General features: G+C 36.2%; 1 protein-coding gene across 4 annotated transcripts in view; it reads left to right on the top strand.

The window, feature by feature from the left end:
- SCAF8 (SR-related CTD associated factor 8) overlaps positions 1-22806 on the top strand; it is a 180500-nt gene that overhangs the window by 55233 nt on the left and 102461 nt on the right. For all 4 annotated transcript variants that reach the window (XM_058534103.1, XM_058534102.1, XM_058534106.1 and 1 more), the window contains 10 exons: positions 18-97; positions 1813-1930; positions 8393-8524; positions 8818-8930; positions 10844-11037; positions 12414-12514; positions 15620-15733; positions 16751-16907; positions 18821-18954; positions 20760-20904. In XM_058534103.1, the coding sequence (XP_058390086.1) occupies positions 18-97; positions 1813-1930; positions 8393-8524; positions 8818-8930; positions 10844-11037; positions 12414-12514; positions 15620-15733; positions 16751-16907; positions 18821-18954; positions 20760-20904 (1288 nt within the window). The remainder of the gene's footprint in view (positions 1-17; positions 98-1812; positions 1931-8392; positions 8525-8817; positions 8931-10843; positions 11038-12413; positions 12515-15619; positions 15734-16750; positions 16908-18820; positions 18955-20759; positions 20905-22806) is intronic.

The following is a 22806-nucleotide window of genomic DNA, read 5'->3' as shown; positions in this document are numbered from 1 at the left end:
TTTTTTCCCCCACTTAGAAGTTGATGGATAGGTTTGATTTTGGGGAAGATTCTGAGCATAGTGAAGAACCCAAAAAGGAAATTCCAGCTTCTCAACTGTAAGAATCATTATTTTTCTTTATAACCATAAATTTTTTCTGTTATTTTTGTGAAGACCGGGTGGGACATTGCCATCTGAACTATTAAGTGTACTTTGAATAAGTTGGGTTATTGTGTCAGGCTGTTGAGCTCTGACATGGCAGAAAGATGGTAGAGTTGCTGTCTTTTTGCCTCCCTATATTATTTTCACTCTCAGATCTTTGCAAATAGTTGGGATATATCAAAATTCTTTATAGGAAAATTGATAAATCTGATCATGATATTTTCTATCTTAGGCTTTGAGTTATTTAACTCAATTGTAGGAATATTTGAAATAATAGGGAAGAAGCTTGCTTCTAGTGCCAACGGCTTCTCGGAATTATACTAAGTTCTGGAAGTGTATTAGACTAATCAAAAGTAAGGATTAGAGTTGTAGGGATTTTGTTTTTTAAAGAAATGAATTATATGTTTTTATCTCGATCAGTGATTTTTTTTGTTGTTGTATATGCAATCATGCAGAGTCCTAGGTTCTGTGGGGGTTCGTGAAAGGACCAGTGAGGAGAGACTGGGGGAGGTGGGAGATGGGAGGATGGAAGAGGGATGAGGAATGGGGAAAGCCTCTGCGAATCTTGTTTCAAACAGAGGTTATTAGTCTTACATATTGGGAAAATATATTTGAAAATATATTTATATAATATATGAAAATGCACACCCTTTTGATACAGACTCTATTTGAAAAAATTATTTGAGATCATGTAGCTCAGTGTCCTGAATAATGTAAGAATCTCCTTTAATAGTCCTATTAGGATATTTATCCAGTGTCTTAATGCCCTCTGTGACAAGAAGTTAGGTAATTGTTGTTGTTGTATGTTCTTGTGTTATTGAGTCCTGTTGGATTTGCTTTCTACGTACTGATCCATTTTGCTTTCTGAAGCAAGGAAACAAATTAGCTCCAATATCTTTTGAGACATACCTTTCAATATTTGAAGATAGGTATCATTCTTCCCCTTAGGTTTATTTGCTCCAGATGAAGTACACTTTTTTCCAACTGTTTCAAGACTTCTCACCATCCTGATTGCCCATTTTGGGATGCCCTCTTTTTTGTTCACATGTCTTACCTTGTGGCACCCAGAATTCCAGGTGTATTCCAGGTGTGAATTTCCCAGAATATAGTTAAATTATTATTTCCTCTTATCTAAACACTGTTTCTGTTAACATACCTAATACTGTGAGTGCTTCTTTAAAGAAAGCAGATTAGTTTTATAAAGTTTGTGGTCAGTTACAACTGTAGATTCCACATGTACTGATTGATAGACCGTTTCTCCCTGTATCTCATAGTTAAGAGGAGTTAAAGTGACGATGTTTAAATACTTTTAACTATTTTTATGTGTTTTATTGAGACTTTCTTAAAATGCTCTAATGTAAAAAGTACTAATTTATATGTATTTAATAGTGTGAGACAGTAGTAACAGATCTTCATCAGAATATCCCTAACATGTTATCCGTATGTTAAAACACTCTTGAAAAGTATATTTCTTTTTTTATTTTGAAGAGTATATTTCTATTTTAACATATAAATGTTCTGAAGTATTTCATTTTCTTTGTTAGTATTTCAAAAGTAAACATTGTAGTGTGTTTCATTTAATTGGCATTTTGGTTTTCTTTTAGTATTTAGTTATTTTCATATTATCTTTATTGGGTTTTAAAATATATTTTTACTTGTTTTTCCTTTTAGTTCTCATGTTTCGGAATCTGTGAACAATTCGATTTTTCATCAGATAGCAGAACAACTACAGCAGCAAAACCTTGAACATCTCAGACAGCAACTCCTAGAACAGCAACAGCCTCAAAAGGTCTGTAACTCCATCTTGTGGTCATCAGAGTTATTGCTATCTGTGTTCTGTAAATTGTTGTTTCTTAAGTATGTTGATTTTTCTTCAGCTGTTTACTACTAGGAAGATCAGTCTTTTCAGGATCTTTAGTTTTTTTTTTGGAATCAAAATGTGTTCTGGGCCGGCCCCGTGGCTTAGCGGTTAAGTGCACGCGTTCCGCTGCTGGTGGCCCGGGTTCAGGTCCTGGGTGCACGCCGACGCACTGCTTCTCCGGCCATGCTGCGGCCGCGTGCCACATGCAGCAGCTGGAAGGATGTGCAACTGTGACATGCAGCTATCTGCTGGGGCTTTAGGGAAAAAAAAAAGGAGGAGGATTGGCAGTAGATGTTGGCTCAGAGCCGGTCTTCCTCAGCACAAGGAGGAGGATTAGCATGGATGTTAGCTCAGGGCTGATCTTCCTCACCAAAAAAAAAAATGTGTTCTGGCAACTTATGAATCCATTGAGAGCATTGTAGAAATTAATTTCAGTGTACTGGGAGTGGAGAACAGAAGACAGAGGTGGTATTTCAGTATTACAACTTAAAACTTCAAATGTTCTGGGGCCGGGCCCGTGGCGTAGTGGTTAACTGCACGCGCTCCGCTGCTGGTGGCCCTGGTTTGGATCCCAGGCGTGCACCGATGCATCACTTGTCAGGCCATGCTGTGGCGGTGTCCCGTATAAAGTGGAGGAAGATGGGCACTCATGTTAGCCCAGGGCCAGTCTTCCTCAACAAAAAGAGGAGGATTGGCTTGGATGCTAGCTCAGGGCTGATCTTGCTCACAAAAAAAAAAACAAAAAAAACTTCAAATGTTTTCTTCTCCACTCAGTTCTCTGTAAGCAAAGTAATGATGATTTTGCTATTGTTGATGACAGAACAGGTTGCTACCCTTAATTAGGCTATTATCATGTGGCAGGAACTTTATTAGGCATGATTTCCTTTAATGCTTATGAGTTAGGCTTTTTGACTTCCATTTTACACCATAGGAAGTTGAAGCTTAGTGAAATTATACATCTAGTGCAAAAGTATACAGCTAATATTATATATCATTAGTCTTAAGACACATCCTTGGATTTTATATACAGGTAAGAATTTTTAATGACTGCTAGAGTATAACATCCCATGGAGTTGTAAGAATCTTATAAGTTTCAGGGACGATAAAATGTGAAGGAAAATCACAGTTTAGAATTGATAAAGTATGTCGAGTTGCAAAACCAGGATTAAATCCATTACAAAGTCTGTTTTTGCTTTATGAGAGAAATACTTATAGATGTAAGCTGTTTAGAATAGGAGTGTTTAGAAATTCACCTCTCTCACACTTCTTCTTAATATTCAAAACTTTTTGGTGCTAATGAATTTAACATAATACCACAAATGTTTTTAAAGTATGAGCAGTGCGTTGTTAGACAAATGATATATGCAGAGATGAACAGAAAAGCATCTGGCCTCGAGTAACCTCTTCTCTGATGGAGCACAGACATCTGTATGAACACAAGGCAGAATTCCAGTTTCTGTAATAAAGATACAAGTGAAGGACTGTGGGAATACAGAAGAGGGAAGAGTTGCTTTAGATGGAAGGGATAGCAAACCTTAGCCCCTGCTGGGGTCTGAACTTGTTCTTTTAACACAAATAGTTAACATAAAATGCGTATTAGTGATATTTACTAGGTTGGAACTTGTACTTGGAATTATGAGAATGGAATTGCATGCCTTGTTTTGAAGAAATAATTGTGATAGAAGTGGTTGGAGTGGGTGCATTATTTTATGTCAAGTAAATAACGCTGCCTGAGAATTCAGAAACTTGAAGATAGAGCACAATGAAGAACATTTGGATGTTATTTAAAGAAAAATACAAGTTGTAACGCAAGGAAAAGAAACAGGTTGTTGGTGATATAAAAAATCGCAGAGCTGTTATAGGGGCCAGCTGTTACAAGATAGTAGTGATGGAAGAGTTTATCCAAACAACAGATTTGTTCAGCTATAAATGTGACACTTTTGAATTGCCTTAGTTCCACTTTCATTTCAGAAGGTTTAGCAGAAGCAGTAAAATCAAGATGTGGTACTCTTGACCAGTTTGTAATTAATACCAAGTTATCAAAGTGAAAGTTACTGCGAACTTGAGGGAGAGTGATTCTGTATTAAGAATCTCACCAACCAAAGAAAAAAAAAAGAAAATAGAACTCTGGGCATAGTTAATTGCTCTATACATTATCTCCAGAATTTTAGATGATACAGTAATAAGATCCTTTTGAAAGGAGTAGGTGTTCTTAAAAGGTTCATTATTCAAAAATGGATGATGAAGAGTGGCCGGCCCAGTAGCGTAGCAGTTAAGTTTGCGCACCCTACTTCGGCGTCCCCGGGGTTCACCGGTTCAGATCCTGGGCGTGGACCTATGCACCTTTCATCAAGCCATGCTGAGGTGGCGTCCCACATAGAGCAACTAGAAGGTTGTACAACTGTGACGTACAGCTATCTACTGGGGTTTTGGAGAGAAAAAAGGGAAAAAGAAGGAAGATTGGCGACAGATGTTAGCTTAGGGCCAATCTTCCTCAAAAAAAAAAAAATCCACTTGCTGGATTAAGAATATAAAAAAACATGAATGATGAAGAAAGAGCTGAAGAAAAAAAGCAACTTTTCTAATGTGTAAGGTCGATAGTGTTTAAAACCTATGATAAATTTAGAATGGAAAAGTATATCAACAGAGTAACGAATTCAATAAATTATGAAACTGGCTCTACCAAACCACTTGCCTTAATGTATTTAAGATAGGTTGAAGTATGCAGAAAAATTAAGCATTTTTATTTATCAGTAAGCCAAATGCCTGCCTAAAAGTTATCATAGTGTCTTAGAGAAGAGAGTAGGATTGCTAGTACCACCCTATTCATCCCAGCCTGACCACACCTGGATCCGTTTTGAGGTCTAGTATCCCTGACAACAGAAAATCAATGGAAAAGGGCGTGCTTTCAGATAATGTCTGAATTGTGAAGGGACTAACAATCATGTCATTAGGGGAATGATTTCTGTTGTCTGTTGAGTAAATTGGAGTTTGTGATTTTGGTAACTTTTATCAGGATGTTCAAAAGATGTCAGGAGAGCTATAGCTCGAAATGCTGATGATGAAAATGGTAAGACTAATATAAAGAATAAAAGAATTAAAGGGTATAGAAGATTCAGCCACTTAATAATGAAGAGCTGCTAGTGAGATATCAGAAATATGTAACTTATTTTGCTTCAGTAATTTTTTATATAGGAGAATATAATAGAGTAGAATTGAAGATGATAAAACCTAAGATGGGTGATATATTAAGAGCCTTGAGTTGCTTTAAATGAGTTGATGTCTTTAGGGTCAAATAAATTGCGTTTCAGGGTATTGAGGTTGTAGGGTTATTAGACTCATAAATCAAGGAAATGCTGTAGGCATAGCATGTGTGGATTTCAGTAAGGGCTTTGACAAAGTCTTTCCTGTCACTTATATGGAAAAAAATAGAGGAAAGTAGATTTATAACTGATCAAAATGTGACACTCAATGAGTGTTAATCCAGCGTTGAAAGAAGTCTCTGCTAGCTGCTGTTATCCTTGTCTTCTATTTTTTTCAATATTTTTATTGATGTTTTGCATGAAGACATCATTGAAGAAACTAGATATGTATACTAAGGATGTATACTTAGGATGTATACCAGTATATCAGAAAAAATAGTCATTTGCCATCTCGGTCCAGTGGATCCTTTTAAAAAATATTTTTAAGTCGTCTTACAGATAATTTACAGAAGTGATACTAAAGGGATGGGGGATAAATTGTACTAGGAATTTTAAAATAATTGAAATGTAGCAAACCTTTTTGTGTCAATTAAATTCAAATGTCACATGTTCCTTTAGCAAAACAACGGTCCAGGTGCTTGTTGCAAAATATTGCAAGGTGAAGTCCTTCCTGTTATATGACTGATTGGATGAAAAGATCCTATTTTTGTCCTCAGAGATACATTTTTCTCTCATCAGTTCTTGAGTTTGAGAAATACATATAGGGTACGGTTATCTGAAAACTCATAGTCTGGTGTTTCACTTAAATGTTAAATGTACCGTCATCATTAGAGTCTAGAATGCTACTATCTATTTCTTTGCATTCATCTTTTACCCTGTCTAATAATTGTGAAGTATGTTCCTTAGTCAGTTTTCTTCTCTTTGCCGTTCTGGACAGAAAATGAAAGATCTAAGTATTAAACCGTGTCCCAAGGCAAGCTGAAAGCAGACTGCAGGGTGCTGTCTCCAGTCTTGTTTGTGCCTTCTTGAAAGATGCGGTGTTTTTGATAATGCAGTAAAGCTGAATGATGATTTATTTCACTATTGAATCACCCTGGTCAACAATTCCATTGCTTTTTCTTTTTTTTTATTAGTGTTTTTTGACACAATTGAGCATAATTGATGAGTAATAATAGAAGAATTCTTGGGATGGTGAAATAGCAAAATGTTTCAATATATAGGAAAATAAGACCTCTAAGATCCCATAACACATCTTAGGTGTAGTAAAGGGTCCAGTGGACTTAATGCTAATTGCAGGATAAAGGGTAAACTTTAGTTGGATTTTTAAAGTAAATTTTCTCTGTTATTCTTTTTTAGAGGTCTTATGAATAAAAGTCATGAAATTGTAATCTTGAAATAAGTAAAACTGCTCAAAAAAGAAACTCAAAAACTAAGATTGGTTGCAGTCGATCCTGGTAGTTATACCCAAGGTTTAGCCATTAAATAGAAAATCAAGGATGAACAACAAGGCAGGGGGGTGAGGGGTAGATACGAGGCTTACAGTGAATGGTGAAGTGAGAATAAACGATGTGAAGAATGTATGAGTACCGAATTAGGACCAAATAGTAAGGCTCAGGATGAAGTTGAAAATCATCTTGCTGTGTAGTTAAGAATTCTGTTGTTAAGAATACTGTTGTAAACACATAAGGCAGGACTGTACTTAAAACATGTTTATTTGATTTGTCCTGGAAGAGTATGCTTATTGACTAACACTTTGGTCAATATTGTGGTATAGAACAGGAATTTAAAAGAAATCTTTTCTAATTCTGACTTTAGCTTTAATTTATTCTTAAACCTTGAAAATGTTACCTGTCCTTGAGGAACCTGTTTCTTCATAAATTAAGAGACTTGGGACGGTACTTTAATGCTCTTTTTGGCTCTTAATTTTTCTGCAGCTTTCTTTTCTTTCAGTTTAAATGTCACTAGAGTAAGAGTAATTTTTTTAAAAAATTTTATTGAGATAATCAACAAATAACATTGTGTAAGTTTAAGGCCTACAACATATTGATTTTGAACATTTGTATATTGCAATATGATTACCACTGTAGTGTTAGCTAACACCTCCATCATGTCACATAGTAATCATTTATTTTTTGTGGTGGGAACAATTAAGATCTAGCCTCTTAGCAATTTTGAAGTTTATATTACAATATTGTTGTCTGTAATCACTATACTAGTATTCCTTTTACAAATAGGGAGACTGAAATTCAGAGTTCAGGTAACTTGTTTATGAGAGTCTGTAGCAAGGGAACAGTAGTTTTGAGTTGTTCTTTTCTGTTAATTATTACAGTAGTTTGTGTACCACCGGTAACTATTTTTATTAATCTTTAATACCTGCAAGATAACGTGTTAGGAGAGTTTATGTAGGGAGACTTTTTTTTTTTTCATAATAATCGGATTTCTCATTTTTAGTCAACACCATAGTATATGTAATTGCTAATCAAGTTCATACTGAGTAGCATCATGTAAGCAGTGTCACTATATCAAGTTGCTGTAATTCTAGTCCTAGCAAAAAAAGAGGTTCAAATTTTTAAAAGTTTCTTTAATTAGGCTTCATTGCCTAACCTTTATTAGACTTTCTGAAATGTTTAACATATATCTGTGTTATTTTGTGAATTTCTAGAGATGGAGGTTGGTGGGGAGGGCAAAGTTGAGAACTGTTTTTGCTAGATCAGTTATTTTGATATTGGCATTTGGGCTTCGTTTTGCTTCTATATATGTAATATGTGACTTAGTTTTTTAATATAAAATACTTTTTGGACTTTTCATTTATAGCATTTTATAAAAATGCTAATTGCCAATGAAATTCTAGATTCATTTAACTTAGTGCCATTATATATCATTCATGATATAATCCCTTTATTAATTTTTGATAGTTTATATTTTCCACAATTAAAAATTTATTTGAAGACCTACTTGATCTTACCATTTTATTCTTATAGTCTTGTTTCTGTTTTATGGACGTGTCTCATACTTGTAAGTAAACTTGGATTTATACGTAAGTGTAATTTTAGATTGATTAGAAAAGATTGAACACGGGATTTCTTTATGTCTTGGGCTTCTTAAAAATTGTGATGTTTAAGTGTTTAAATTTCCATTTGTAATAATAATCATTATTTCCCAATATTTTTGTATACATTCTCAATAGGCAACCCCTCAGGATAGTCAAGAAGGAACATTTGGATCAGAGCATTCTGCATCACCATCACAAGGGAGCAGTCAGCAGCATTTCCTTGAACCTGAAGCAAATTTGGATGATTCCATAGATATTCAGCAACAGGTAAAAAGTAGATACTTTTCTGGGTCATAAATTTCTAAAATTAATTAGAGAAAAAATACCGTAAAATATGGTAATAACTTTTATTTTATGTAAAATATTTTATTTATCTTATGTAAAATAATGGTAATGTCTTTAATGCTTTTTCCCCTCAGTGTTCGTAAGCTCCACATTCCAACCATTTTGCTATTAGGCATTAATGCTACTATGGTGACTATTTTGTGAGACAGAATTGTCAATAAATACTGAATCTCAACCTGGCATTTTGTTTGTTTGCTGTTCTTTTGACTTGCAAGGATATGGATATAGATGAAGGACAAGATGGAGTGGAAGAGGAGATCTTTGAACAAGAAGCAAAGAAAGTGGCTGTTCGCTCAAGATCAAGAACACATTCACGATCTCGTTCAAGGTTCTACAATAATATTTAATAGCTGTGTTTGAACTTTTGAAATGTTGGCCTTGTTTCTTTGCATCAAGATTAAAGGAAATGTTTTTCTTAGAGTGATATCTTATATTCTCTCAGAAGGAAGAATTTCAAAATACTTTGTTTTGTTTTTAATAGAATATATCTGTAGCCAGTTTTTAATAGAATATATCTGTGGCCATTTATTTGAATAATTCACAATAATTGCAGCCATATCATGAGACTTGGATTTTGAATTATACCTGATTTTAGTTAATAATATGATGACATCCGGTTTAGAATATTATTGCCTCTGAACAACAGCTAAATCAAGCTATAGAGGACAGTGTTAGAAATTCCATTGTATTTCTTGTATTCCATTTTTTTTTCATGTCATAATAATACCAAAAAATGATCATAAAAATAAAACTACAGGGGCCGGCCCAGTGGTGTAGTGGTTAAGTTCGTGTGCTGTGCTTTGGCAGCTCAGGGTTCACAGGTTTGGATCCTGGGCATGGACCTACCGACACACCACTCGTCAAGCCCTGCTGTGACGTTGTCCTACATACAAAATAGAGGAAGATTGGCAAAGGTGTTAGCTCAAGGCCAATCTTCCTCACCAAAAATAAATAAATAAATAAACTACAAGAATTATTTTTATAAACATTAAGCATAATATCCAATTATTATAAAACATATCCTATAAATGGTTTTCTTTGTGGACTTTTCAATATGGCTAACCCTCATTAATGTACATGCTCATTCCAATTTGAGCTGAAGGTGCCTTATTCTTAATCTGGTAAATTTTCATGTAGCACATGTACATTGTTTTTGCTACAAACTGTCTTAAAACTTAAAGTCATTAGTCTTTACCATTTTTGTACCCTATTTTCTGCACATGAATACCCTTGAAAATCTGAACAGTAAATGCTGAAAGAGGGACAGTATCTTGGATGACTTTTCCAGTCATTTCTTGTTTAATAAGTTATTTGTATTTACCTCTTGCATATGAGAGCCTGTCAGTTCACCTTTCTCTAAACCCACCTCATGTCAGTGAGTTATCTTGCTAAGCAATTACAGTGTCAGTGCTGAAAACTTCTTTGTCTTAGTGGCTTCTTTGTCTTAGCAACACCTCCTTATTAAGCATTTTGAAGAGAGTTCGATGGCATATGGTTGACAGGGAGAAAAAAACAGTGTTTCGGTATCACCTTATATTGTAACATCAAGCACCATGAAATTTTAGAAGTTGGAAACTTGTAAACAGAATTTGGCCTAATGCTCTGTTGGAAACATTCTCTGTTTACTGGTTTTAAGAATGTAACATCTTCGGGGCTGGCCCCGTGGCATAGCGGTTAAGTGCGCGCGCTCCGCTGCGGCGCCCTGGGGTTCGGAGCCCGGGCGCTGACTGACGCACTGCTTGTCAAGCCATGCTGTGGTGGTGTCCCATGTAAAGTAGAGGAACATGGGCACAGATGTTAGCCCAGGGCCAGTCTTCCTCAGCAAGAAGAGGAGGATTGACATCGGATGTCAAAGAATATAACATTTTCATTATCTAAAGGATCTTTTTATTTTCTTCCATCTTTCATCCCTGTTCTTGCCTCTTGTGTGAAAAATGAGTTGGAAGACACTAAAATTGAGGCCCTTACTAGAATCTCATTGTCCTCTTCCTTGTGGTTGTGAATAATCATGCAGACTAAGTAAGAATCACTGCAAACAAACGTCTGTGACTAGGGTGGACCTAAGCAGTACATAGATTTGGGAAAATGCATGTTTGATACTTGATTATACTTAAACATTTTTTAAGAGGTAGCTAAATATAAGACAACCGTTCTTTGTTTTTTTCCCCCCTCACCTAGAAGTGAGAAATTTGATAGAAGAATAACATTGTCAATAGAAGTAAAATAAGATTTTCTTTTTAGGTCACCAAGAAAACGAAGGTCTAGGTCACGATCTGGTTCTCGAAAGCGCAAACATAGAAAGCGATCACGCTCACGCTCAAGAGAAAGAAAGAGGAAATCGTCACGTTCCTACTCAAGTGAAAGAAGAGCTAGAGAAAGGGAGAAAGAACGACAGAAGAAGGGGTTACCTCCAATTAGATCTAAAACATTAAGTGGTGCGTGATATATTTTTACAGAGCTTTGGTTTCAACAAATATTAAAAAAATGATGAGCTACAAAGTCTCTCCACATTATTTTCAGACTAAGAAGTTGAAAAGTGGTTTGATGAATGAATGATTTTGTCCTTGGTTTTCATCCTGTGATAGAGGAGGAGAGAGAGAGGAGGAGCAGTTCTCCTCAAATACCAAGGTCGTCATTGAGAGAGGCTGGCACATGCTACACTGTAGGCGTGGAAGATGCAGTTTGGGAGCATGAGCCAAGGAACGCAGACAGCTATTAGAAGCTAGCAAAGGCAAGGAAACAAATTCTCCCCTAGAGCCTCCGGAAGGATTGCAGCCTTGTTGACCCATTTTAGACCTCCAGAATTGTAAGAGTACGTTTTTGTGTTTTAAGCTACTAAGCTGGTGGTATTTCGTTACAGTAGCAAAAGAAAACTAATACATTTCCCCTTGAGACTTGAGTTGAATATTAAGTTATGTATGCATGGGGTGAGATGACATGAGGGAAAGAACAATTACCAGGGGTCTGTTAGCTGAACGATTCCTAAAGCTCACACAGGTCTGGAAGACATTAGAGTTCTGACCCCCCAGAGTTGAGAGATCTGATTGAAAACTTGGATTCAGTAAAGATCTTGCAGTGGTCAGTTCTTGGTGTGGGGCTGGATCAGCTCTGGAGTAAAACCTGCTCTAGGCCTGCCCTATTATGGATAAAAGGTAATCAAAAAGGTGGAAACAAATTTTTTAAAAATGACATTGACATAAATCCAAATTTAAAACTCTGCAAATCTATCAGCTGTAAATATTTTTAAAATAAGTTTCCGTAGGAAAGGGAAATGCATGGAGGCATGAACAGCACAAGGAAAAGTAGACAAGATGTTACTTGTGTAGCATTTGTTTAGTAAGGGGAGGTGGCTTCCAACAGTTAAGTACCTGTAAGTCTTTCATGATAACAAGTTAAAGAGTTCTAATGTAGCTTTTTCCTCTTTGTGTCTCTGTAATAATACAAATTATTATTTCCTTAAGGATGAGATACTGTTTTCAGATTTACTTGATTAGGGAGAATCCACTTAATAATTTCAAAACAGAAAGATACTTAAAAGGTGCACAGGGAGGATTACAGTGAAAAGTCGTTTTGAAAGTTTGTTGCACATTAGAATCACCTGTGGAATTTTAAAACTCCCAGTTCCCATTCTGTCGTATCCCGTACCATTCATCATCTTTTAGAGTGGGACCTAGGTATCCACAGGTGATTCAGGCGTGCAGCCAAGCTTGAGAACAGGTGACATGCAGTTTTTGTTTCTTTTTCCTCAGGTACTTGGAAGAAGTAACTGTGTCTGTGTAATTTAAGTCATTTGTCTCTCATGTCTTGACAGTCTGTAGTACTACTCTCTGGGTTGGTCAGGTGGACAAGAAGGCGACACAGCAAGATTTAACCAACCTGTTTGAAGAGTTTGGACAAATTGAATCCATTAATGTAAGTATTAGTTCTTAAACAATAGTTTAAGGTTAAAAAAAAAATAGAGGATTTTCACTCATACAGAGTCACTTTGGTGCCTAATTGGCCCAGTAGTATCTGCCTTTAATAATGCACATCTTGACAAGGACTGTTTGACTTTAATCATATCTGTGTTTATTCTGTTGCTGTTTATCTCCTTGCTTGATTAATTTTTCTTTTTCAGTGGAATTCTAACAGTATTCTTTGGGGTTTCATAGCAGTGTAGCACTTGATTCCTAAAAACATGAAATGTTTGAGTTATCAGGAACCTTATGTGTGTTCTAGTGTAATTCCTTTTTTCTTTTTTTTAATGAAAATGAGGAAACTGAGTCCCACAGACTTGTAATCCGTGCACTTGAGCACATAGGTAGTGGAGGAGACACACCTGGACTTGAGGTCCCAGTCTTTTGCCAGCCTGTTGCCTTCCCTTCCCCTCCCTCAAAGCAAACCTTAGGCAAGAAAACCTGTGTGGCCAGAGCATCTCCAATAACGTGAGCTTTTACTCTTTCACTCCTCAACTTGATTCTTTCAGTGGTTTTGCCCCACTCGGGGTCTCCTTCTTTGAGTATTTCCTTCTTGGTGGAAGGGCTGTTGTTTTTCCCTGGGGCTAAAACTAAGTAGTGAAATGTTTTACAGTCATTTGTTTGAGGAGATTTACAATTCATTAATCCTCTGATTTTATTCACTGTTGTTATACTTTCATGTCTGTTGGACCTTTTATCACTATTTACCGGGTCATTGGCTGGGTTTCTTTCCCTTTTTTTGGAGGAAGATTGGTCCTGTGCTAACATCTGTTGCCAATCTTCCTTTTCTTCTTTTTTCTTCCCAAAGCCCCAGTACGTAGTTGTATATCATAGTTGTAGCTCTTCTGTGTGGGATGCCACCTCAGCATGTCTTGATGAGTGGTGAGTAGGTCTGTGCCCAGGATCTGAACTGGAGAACCTCGGGCTGCCAAAGCGAGACACGCGAACTTAACTGGTATGCCACTGGGCTGGCCCCTGGTTTTTCTTACTTTCTTTTTTTTTTTGTGAGGAAGATCAGCCCTGAGCTAACATCCCTGCTAATCCTCCTCTTTTTGCTGAGGAAGACCAGCCCTGAGCTAACATCTATTGCCAAGCCTCCTCCTTTTTTCCCCCAAAGCCCCAGTAGATAGTTGTATATCATAGGTGCACATCCTTCAGCCGCGGCACGTGGGACGTGGCCCCAGCACGGCTGGAGAAGCGGCGCGTCGGCGCGCGCCCGGGATCCGAACCCGGGCCGCCAGCAGCGGAGCGCGCGCACGCAACCGCTAAGCCACCGGGGCCTGGTTTTCCTTTCTAGTCTTAGATCCCAGCATTCCTTATATGGCCAAACTTGACTTTTCTGTATTAATAACAGAACTCTTCTTTTGAATTGTTTGACCATTTTGTATTTTACTTTCAACCACGTATGATCTCACTGGCATCTCACAAGAAGCTGGTTGAATAATTCAGAAATCATTATTTTCCCAGGGAAGAAACTAAGAGATTTGCCTGAGTTGCACAGTAAATAGGTTTGATTGAGTCTTTCAACCTAGGTATTTCAAATTCCTCTTTCTACACCATAAGAGTGCTGTAGGTTCTCTTACTCTTTGTCTTTTTAAATTTCATCTGTCACAAAACATAACTGTCTTTTAGAGTCCATGATCATATAACCTCTGAAATTTTTTCTGATTTTCCCCCACCCTTAACTAGTGGTTCTCAGCCCTGGCTGAGACATCAGAAACATGTTGACATTTGAAAAAATAGGGATGCCCATGATCAATATCTTTAGATTCTTATCAAAGCACCACAGCTGCATGGGTGACTCTGATGCAAAGCCAGGAATCCCTGCTCTGAACAGATCCTGAGTCCAGCTAGCACTCTGGATTTTCATGTTGCTTATGACATTTGTAGCCTTTCTTGTACTACAGGCATTTGGGCATTAGTTTGCCTTGTCTCTCCTCTTTTGCATTACCTCGTAAGAGCATAGAATTACGGAAAACAGGCGCTAACTTAAGTACTGGAGTGTACTGAATGGCTGGTGATAAAATCCAGGATTTTAAAAGTTGATGGAAGATTTATAAACCTTTTACTCGGTCAGTTTGTGAGAGTTTGCGGACTGAGGAAAGTCCGTTAGATTTCACACTTAGCAGGTCGTTAGTGAGCTTGAAGAAAATGTTTTCAGGGGATTGGTCAGGAGTTGGATGTACATTGCAAGAGATGAAGGGAGTATGTAAGGGGTTAAGATACACTTCCCTTTTGAGAAGTTTGGTATTAAAGCGACAGTTTGAAGTGTTAGCAAGACTGAGGGAAAGGTTTTTGTTATTAGTTTTTGACAAATAGAGCTTATTAGGTATTGAGTAATAATAAAGTAATAGAATACCTTTTTTGTTCTTCAGAAAGAAACAAATGCTCTGTATTTTTCTGAATTAATACGTTAAGGATAATTTTATGATCTGGTAGTCTATAGAATAGTTAAATGCTTTATATAAATAAAACTCACAGATACTTAAAGTGAGGCTATTTTCCTATTAAAACTTTTGTCCAGGAGCACATGGACAAAATTAAGTTTTATAAAATGGAAAAACTTTAGTTTTATCATTTGTTGTAGATTATATATTGTATGTTAAGGATAAGATACTTCCCCAAAACAAAAATCTTCTCACGTTGCTCAACATAACATTTGGAAAAATTGAAATAGTACTGTGAATAAATTGTATGCCTTCAAATATGTTGGTGATACAGTATTATTTTCCTTTTATCTGGTGGTATTGTATGCATGTCTTGATACGTTTTTTGTTTTAATAGTTCTTTATTGTGTATTAAAAACACTTTGACATGTGATATTCAAGATTTCACAGATATCATGGCTTAGAATGAGACCCAACTAGTTTTGAATTTTATTTTCTTTTTTAAATTAAGTAAATTGTACATGAATTGTACCGAGAAACAGATGGCTGGAGCAAGTAAAGGGTAAACAGTTCCTTATTAGTCAGTAGTCAGTGTTCTGTTTCGTTAAAACCATAAAATGCCAGAATGAATTGCCCTCCTTATATTCTTCCTAAAGAAAAATTTTTTTTACTAGATGATTCCTCCCAGGGGCTGTGCTTATGTCTGCATGGTTCATCGACAAGATGCGTTTCGGGCTCTTCAGAAACTTAGTTCTGGATCATATAAAATTGGGTCCAAGGTCATTAAGGTGAGATTGGGGGTGGGGGGGCGTCACATGCTCTTGTTTTATTGGATGATTAATTAGAGTGTTCCTATATTTAATTCATCTTCTTTTTTAGTGTTATGGGCAAACTGGGACAGAAATTTACTGTTTCAGTATTGTTTAGTTATAGAATTAAATATAGGTAAAACAATAACCAAAATGTTAGTCAGATGGTTCTTTGAAATCACATGTGCACAGTTCTCTTAGTCAACGAGGGCACCATTTTATGAGCAGAACTTTTTTGTTTTTGCAAGTTTGTCTGTCATTCGCTTCTTCTTTCCAGTGCTTCCTAATCATACCCCTTAATTATATTATTAATTTCTCCTTTTTAATATCTTGTCTTATACAACGCAGGCCCTTGTGAAGGGTTTATTTTTAAGTATATTTTTATTTTCTTCTTAGTCTTTAAACTGAGTGTTTATTGCATATTTTTCTATCTTTACTTCTTGTAACTAATTTTCATTTCTGCTACTTGGAGATAATTTATTCCATCAGTTTTTGCAACTGAATTAAAAACTTAAAATAACTACTTTATAGGGAGTTAATATGCCCATGCTTTGTCATTTCATGGCAGAGTTTCTCTATGTAGACTAAAATGTCATTGGTCTTCTCTTTCTGGGAGTACCAAGATTTTGTTTAAATTATAATAACTATTCTAATTATTGCTGATGTAGATTGATATTTTTATGGTGAAAAGTTGAATTGTTTGGATTGTTTCTGGAAACGTGTTGTCTTAAAGTTACAGTAAGAAATGGAAATAAATCCCATATTAAACACTATCAGTATCTAATGCAGGTTTTATTTAAAAAACAAAAACAGAAAATACATGGAAAAAATGTTCTTGGCTACTATTATTCTTCCAGCAGTTATACTTTGCCCATCCAACTGATGTTTAAAACTGATTTATTTGTGCTTACATTGTTTACATATTATTTTGAACATTTTACCTTGTTTGTACAGTATGCATGAGCTTTCTTTTTTTCCTCTCCTCATTCCTGATAGATTGCTTGGGCTTTAAACAAAGGTGTGAAAACAGAATATAAACAATTCTGGGATGTGGATCTTGGAGTTACTTATATACCATGGGAAAAAGTTAAAGTGGATGACTTGGAAGGTTTTGCAGAAGGAGGCATGATTGATCAGGAAACTGTAAATACTGGTAAGAAACCTAAGGATAGTTTTATTGTTAAAAAAGTACACTTAAAAGGTTGCAGTTGATAAGAGTTTTGCATCATAGGGTGAATTGTGTTTGTTTCCTGGATTCTTCTTTCAAAAAAGAGAGGAAAAAATGAAACACTACTGTTTCCGGTGTATATGCCTAATGGGTCCTATTTCATAAGTGTCAGAGTATAGATAGTGTTTTAGAAGTCTATAAATGTAGCGTTTTTCATGTATGTCTTTTAAAAGGTTTTGCTTTCTTAAGAGTGAGAGTTGTGTATATAGAGCCTTTTTTAAACTAAATATTTCATTCACTTCCTTGAGTTTAAATGAGAACTGGGGTCTTAGGAAGCTTCTTTGAAAAACTTCCTAGATTATTTTGATTAGTATCCATGTTTACAATGGCTAGAATAGAATTTTAATTTAGAGAGCTGTAGTTCAGATTCACACAGTTCTAGAATGCGTATAACCAAATGATCATCTGGCCTGCTCTTTTTAAAAATTTATCTTTTTACTTTTAAAAATTCTAGTTGTAAATTCACAAAGTGATTTGCAATTATAACCAGTAAAAAAATCTTAAAATGGATACTTGGAAAAGAATTAGAATATGATATGTATCTTTATTTCTTTGCATCTTAGCTCTTTTATCAAAATTAGCTAATGTTCAGAATATTTTCGTTTTCAGGCCAGTGCACATATTTTCAAACACTTTTTCAGTTGTTTTCTTCTCGTCAGTCTCTTTTTTTCTTGATAAATATTCCTCCAAAATATTCATTCAATAAGTATTTTAGTTCCTACTGTGTGCCAGGCATAATTTTAGGAACTGGGATTATAGCAGTGAGAAACAAACAAAAATCTTTCCTCTCATGGAGTATACTTTGTGGTATAGGAGTTAACCATCTACAGTCCATGGGCCAAATCCTGCTGGCAGCCTGTTCTGTAAATAAAGTTTTATTGAAACACAGCCACCTTCACTTGTTTACCTATTTTATATGATTTCTTTTTTGAACAGCAGTTGAGTGGTTGCGACTTGAGAATGTCAGGCTTGCAAAGTCTAAAATACTTCCTATAGGATAAGTTTGCCAACCATGTTCTAGTGGAAGGAAAGAGATAGTAAACATATAAATAAACTCTATAGTATTTCAGTGTTGATGAGATCTAAGAAGAAAAACCAGGGAAGAAGGATAGGCAGTAGTGGGTGTGGAGCTATTGCAGCTTTAAGTGGTTGAAGAAGGTCTAATGGAGAGGGTGATATTTGAAGGGGTGAGACGTGCAGCGGTCTGGGGAAAGGGCATTCCATACAGAGGAACAGCAAGTGCAAAATCTGTTCAGAAATCGTGAGGCCGGTATGGCTTGAGCAAAGTTCGTGAGGAGTGAGTAGTAGGAGATGAAGTCAGAGTGGTACAGAGGGGCGAAGTCGTATAAAGTCTTATGTCATTATAATAACTTTGATCTTCACTCTGAGGGAGATGGAGAACCATTGGAGGAACCATTGGAGCCTCTTTGTTCTATTTTTCCCTAGCTGTATTTACAGAAAGATTTTTCTGTATTGGATAATACTTTCCTTGTTGGTCTCCCCTTGTATCTTGTGACAGAATATAGAATAAGGTTGGTTCCTCTTATATCAGACAGCCTGTGAGTTATATATCTATTATGTCCCTCTCAGAGTTTTCTCTAGATGAAATCTTTTAGTGTCTTTCATTTGTGTTTCTTGTCATGCTTCTGTGGACTCCTTAGTATCCTAATCAGATTTGTGTGGGCAAAACCTAGATTGGCACCTACAGTTGTGGACACATCTTAAAGATGTGCCAAGGTAGGTGAAAGACTTAGTCGACATGAAATAAATGTATACATAGAAATAAAATGAAAAGTTGCACCTATCCAGAGGAAATCAATTTCAAATATTTTGTTTAGAGTGGGAAACTGTGAAAAGCTCAGAACCCGTAAAAGAGACGGTCCAGACAACTCAGAGCCCACCTCCAGTTGAAAAGGAGACAGTGGTCACAACCCAGGCAGAGGTTTTCCCTCCACCTGTTGCTATGTTACAGGTTAGTGCTGGGTGTTTTTGTTATTGTTTAATGTGTTGTTTTACATTTCTATTTTTACTCATGTACTTTCTAAAACTTGGAGGAAATTGTCCAAAATAGAATAAATATGAGTTTTGTCAAACATTTTTTGAAAAAAATTTTTTTTGGAAATGGTATCTTTATTATTTAAATGTTTGTTTATTGAACAGATATTGCTTGATTGCCTGCTCTGTGACATTCACTGTTGTAGGCACCTGGGATAGGGATACATCAGTGAGAAAACAAACACAAATCCCTACCCTTATGGAGCTTTTGTTCTCAACAGGGGAGACAGAAAATATACAATAAATAAGTTTATGAGATACTGTGGAGGGAAAAAGATAGTATAAGCATGATCAAGAGTGCCTGGGTAGGTGCTTACAAGTTTAAATAAAATGGTCAGGGTGGACTTAATTGAGAATGTGACATTTGAGCAACAACTTAAAGTTGCTGAGGAATTAACCACGTGGCTATCTGAGGAAGAGCATTCCAGGCAGAGGGAACAACCGGTGCAAAGGCCCTAGGCCAGGAGCGTGCTGGTGTGTTCCGGCAGTAGCAAGTGGGCCGGAGTAAAGTGAGTGTGAGGCAGCTTAGTGAAAGGGAGACTTCTAGAAGGACTTTGGTTTTCAGTCTGAGATGGGGAGACATTAGAGGATTTTGAAGAAAGGAGTGACTTGATCTGGCTTACACAGTTTTAAAGGATTGCACTGGCTACTATTTTGAGAATAGATTAGTGGGCATTGATAAAAGCAGAGAGACCACTTAAAAGACAGTTGCAGCAATCCAGATGAGAGATGATCATGGCTCAGACTAGACTGATAGCAGTGGAGGGAATGAGAAGTGATCAGATAACTAGGTGTATTTTGATGGTGTATCCAGTGGGACTTTGTGGCATGATTGAATTTGAGTTTTGAGAAAGGGGAGAGGCAAGGATTTTGGTCTGAGAAATTGGAAAGATAGAGTTACCATTATCTGAGAATGGGAAAGACTAGGAGGAGTTATTTTGGGAAGGACAATAGAGAGTTCAGTTTTATGCATGTGCAGTTGGAAGTGTCTTTCAGACAACAAAGTTGAGATATTGAATATACCATTGACATTGTGAAATTTAGGAGAGAAGGACAGCTATAGTGCAGATAAATATTTGGAAATTACTGTACCTAGGATGAGTAAAAGATATTTTTATGCTAGAAATTCCAGCCATTTTAAAGCTGTTATTACCAGTTTCCTAACGGTGGGTAGGTTGCATAACATAGCCGGGTATTATAAACTTAGTGGGAGATGGCAGTTTAAAATTAAGCATGATATTCACTACAGTCATGCGCTGCATAACAACATTTTGGTCAACAATGGACCACATATACGGCGGTGATCCCGTAAGATTAGCACCATATAGCCTAGGTGTGTAGTAGACTGTACCATCTAGGTTGATGTAAGTACACTCTATGATGTTCGCATGATGATATTGCCTAACAACACCAGAATGTATCCTCATCAAGTGATGCGTGACTGTATTCAAGTAGATGCCCATTACTTCACGTCACTTAAACGTAGGATAGGTTTCACAATCTCCACATATACCATCTGTTGAGTAATACTGCCTTGCTTTTACCCCAAGTAGGTTCACTTACAGGTATACAAAAAGGAAAAAAACAAAACAACTTAATATAGTGGTATTTGTTACCTTTGTAAAAAAGAAATAGAAATAATGTATCTTTAGTTGTTCCAAGATGTAATCGTGGCAGATGGATAAAATGATTTATGGACTTTCTATTTTCTATCCACAAAAGATTCCAGTAGCACCAGCCGTGCCTGCAGTTAGTTTAGTCCCACCAGCATTTCCTGTGTCACTGCCTGTTCCTCCTCCTGGATTCAGTCCAATCCCTCCACCTCCTTTTCTTCGAGCAAGTTTTAACCCTTCACAACCCCCTCCTGGTAAGGAATTTTCATCTTGTTATTTGAATTCTATTTAGAATGTCGTTTAAATTGTTCTTTTTCCAGGTTAAAACGCTATAGAGCGGTAAACCTTAGCATGTATCAGCATCACTGGGAGGGTATGTTAAAGCACAGAGTGCTCCTCCCAGCCTCCTTTTGCTTCAGTAGGACTGAGATGGAGCAGGATAATTGCAGTTCTGACAAGTTCCCAGGTGATGCAGATTATTGGAGGACCACACTTTAAAAAGCACTGACAGGGCCGGCCCCGTGGCTTAGCGGTTAAGTGCGCGCGCTCCGCTGCTGGCGGCCCGGGTTCGGATCCTGGGCGCGCACCGAGGCACCGCTTCTCCGGCCATGCTGAGGCCGCGTGCCACATACAGCAACTAGAAGGACGTGCAGCTATGACATACAACTATCCTCTGGGGCTTTGGGGGAAAAAAATAAATAAATTTTTTTTTAATTAATTAATTTATTTATTTTCCCCCCAAAAGCCCCAGCAGATAGTTGTATGTCATAGTTCCACATCCTTCTAGTTGCTGTATGTGGCACGCGGCCTCAGCATGGCCTGAGAAGCGGTGCGTCGGTGCGCGCCCAGGATCCGAACCCTGGCCGCCAGGAGCGGAGCGCGCGCACTTAACCGCTAAGCCACGAGGCCGGCCCATTAAATAAAATTATTAAAAAAAAAAAAAAACAACACTGACAGAGAAAAGGAATAGAATCCTTTAAAATAGTTGAAATACTCTTAAAATATTTAAAATTTTTGTTGAAGTTTTTATATCAAAGTTCTGTATAGTAATCACCCATTCATCAGAAAGTATGCATTAAATTATATAGATTGTCCCTCCTAAAAGTTATTAGGTTTCCATTTTGGTATTAGAAATGATAATATATCTTAGAAATGCTGATTGAATTCATAATACTTTTTTTGATCTAAAAAATTGTTGATGAACATTCCTTGAATCAGTGTTTCTAGGTAAAAACCATAGATTACTTAACACACAACAATTAAATATAAATAATTGCTTACATAACTTAGAGATAGAGCTTTAGTATTAGACCATGGGAGATTAGAAGGATGAGAGATATATAAGGGATCAAATGATATATATTGTTTTTCAAAACTATTCTTATTTTTCTTTGAACTCCATGAATTATTTGCATATTATAAGAAAAGAAGAACTTTGATTTCTGTAATTGAAATCCTTAGCCATTGAAGAGAGGTCCTAAAAACTGTCAGCAAGGCCAAAAAGTAAATTCATTATTTGAGAATGTTTGTAATTTATTTATCATGTAACATAAAATTTTAAAATTACAGTTGAATACATAATTTGAAATTGATGCAGATTTTAATAAGAATTTTATCCTTTTTATATTTTAAATATTAGAAAATTATTCTTGTCAAATATTTTCTATATTTGTGATTTGAAAATTATAATTTTCAAATTTTTTCAGAAAATATTTTTAAATGATTATTTCTAAAGCCATACCACATAGACTTTATAAAGTCATTGTCTAGCATTTGTTTGTTGAAAATTACATATCTTTATTTTTCTCTTATTTTTTGCCACTTTTTAAATTGAGTTTAATGGTAGCTCTATATTTTAAAAATACAAGGAAGCAGGTTTCTAGTTTGATCATTTGATATTTAAAATCGTAAAACAGACAATATTAAGTTGAACTTTTATTTCAATGTTCAAAACATAGTAACATGCAAGGTTAATGAAAATAGTCTAATCTAGCAGGTAAACAGCATATATATCAAAGAAATACAATGGCATATTTTACAGATGACATTATTGCAGATAATGTTATTAGCAGCTGACAATACAGTGTTTAACTCTCCGTGCAGTCGCCGTGCAAACAGAAAACAGGTTGCCTGGCTTGTGTTAATCTTTGATTTTA

Source organism: Diceros bicornis, chromosome 39 (assembly GCF_020826845.1).
Source record: "Diceros bicornis minor isolate mBicDic1 chromosome 39, mDicBic1.mat.cur, whole genome shotgun sequence".
Classification (NCBI taxonomy): domain Eukaryota; kingdom Metazoa; phylum Chordata; class Mammalia; order Perissodactyla; family Rhinocerotidae; genus Diceros; species Diceros bicornis.
This window is presented reverse-complemented; position numbering and strand designations above follow the sequence as displayed.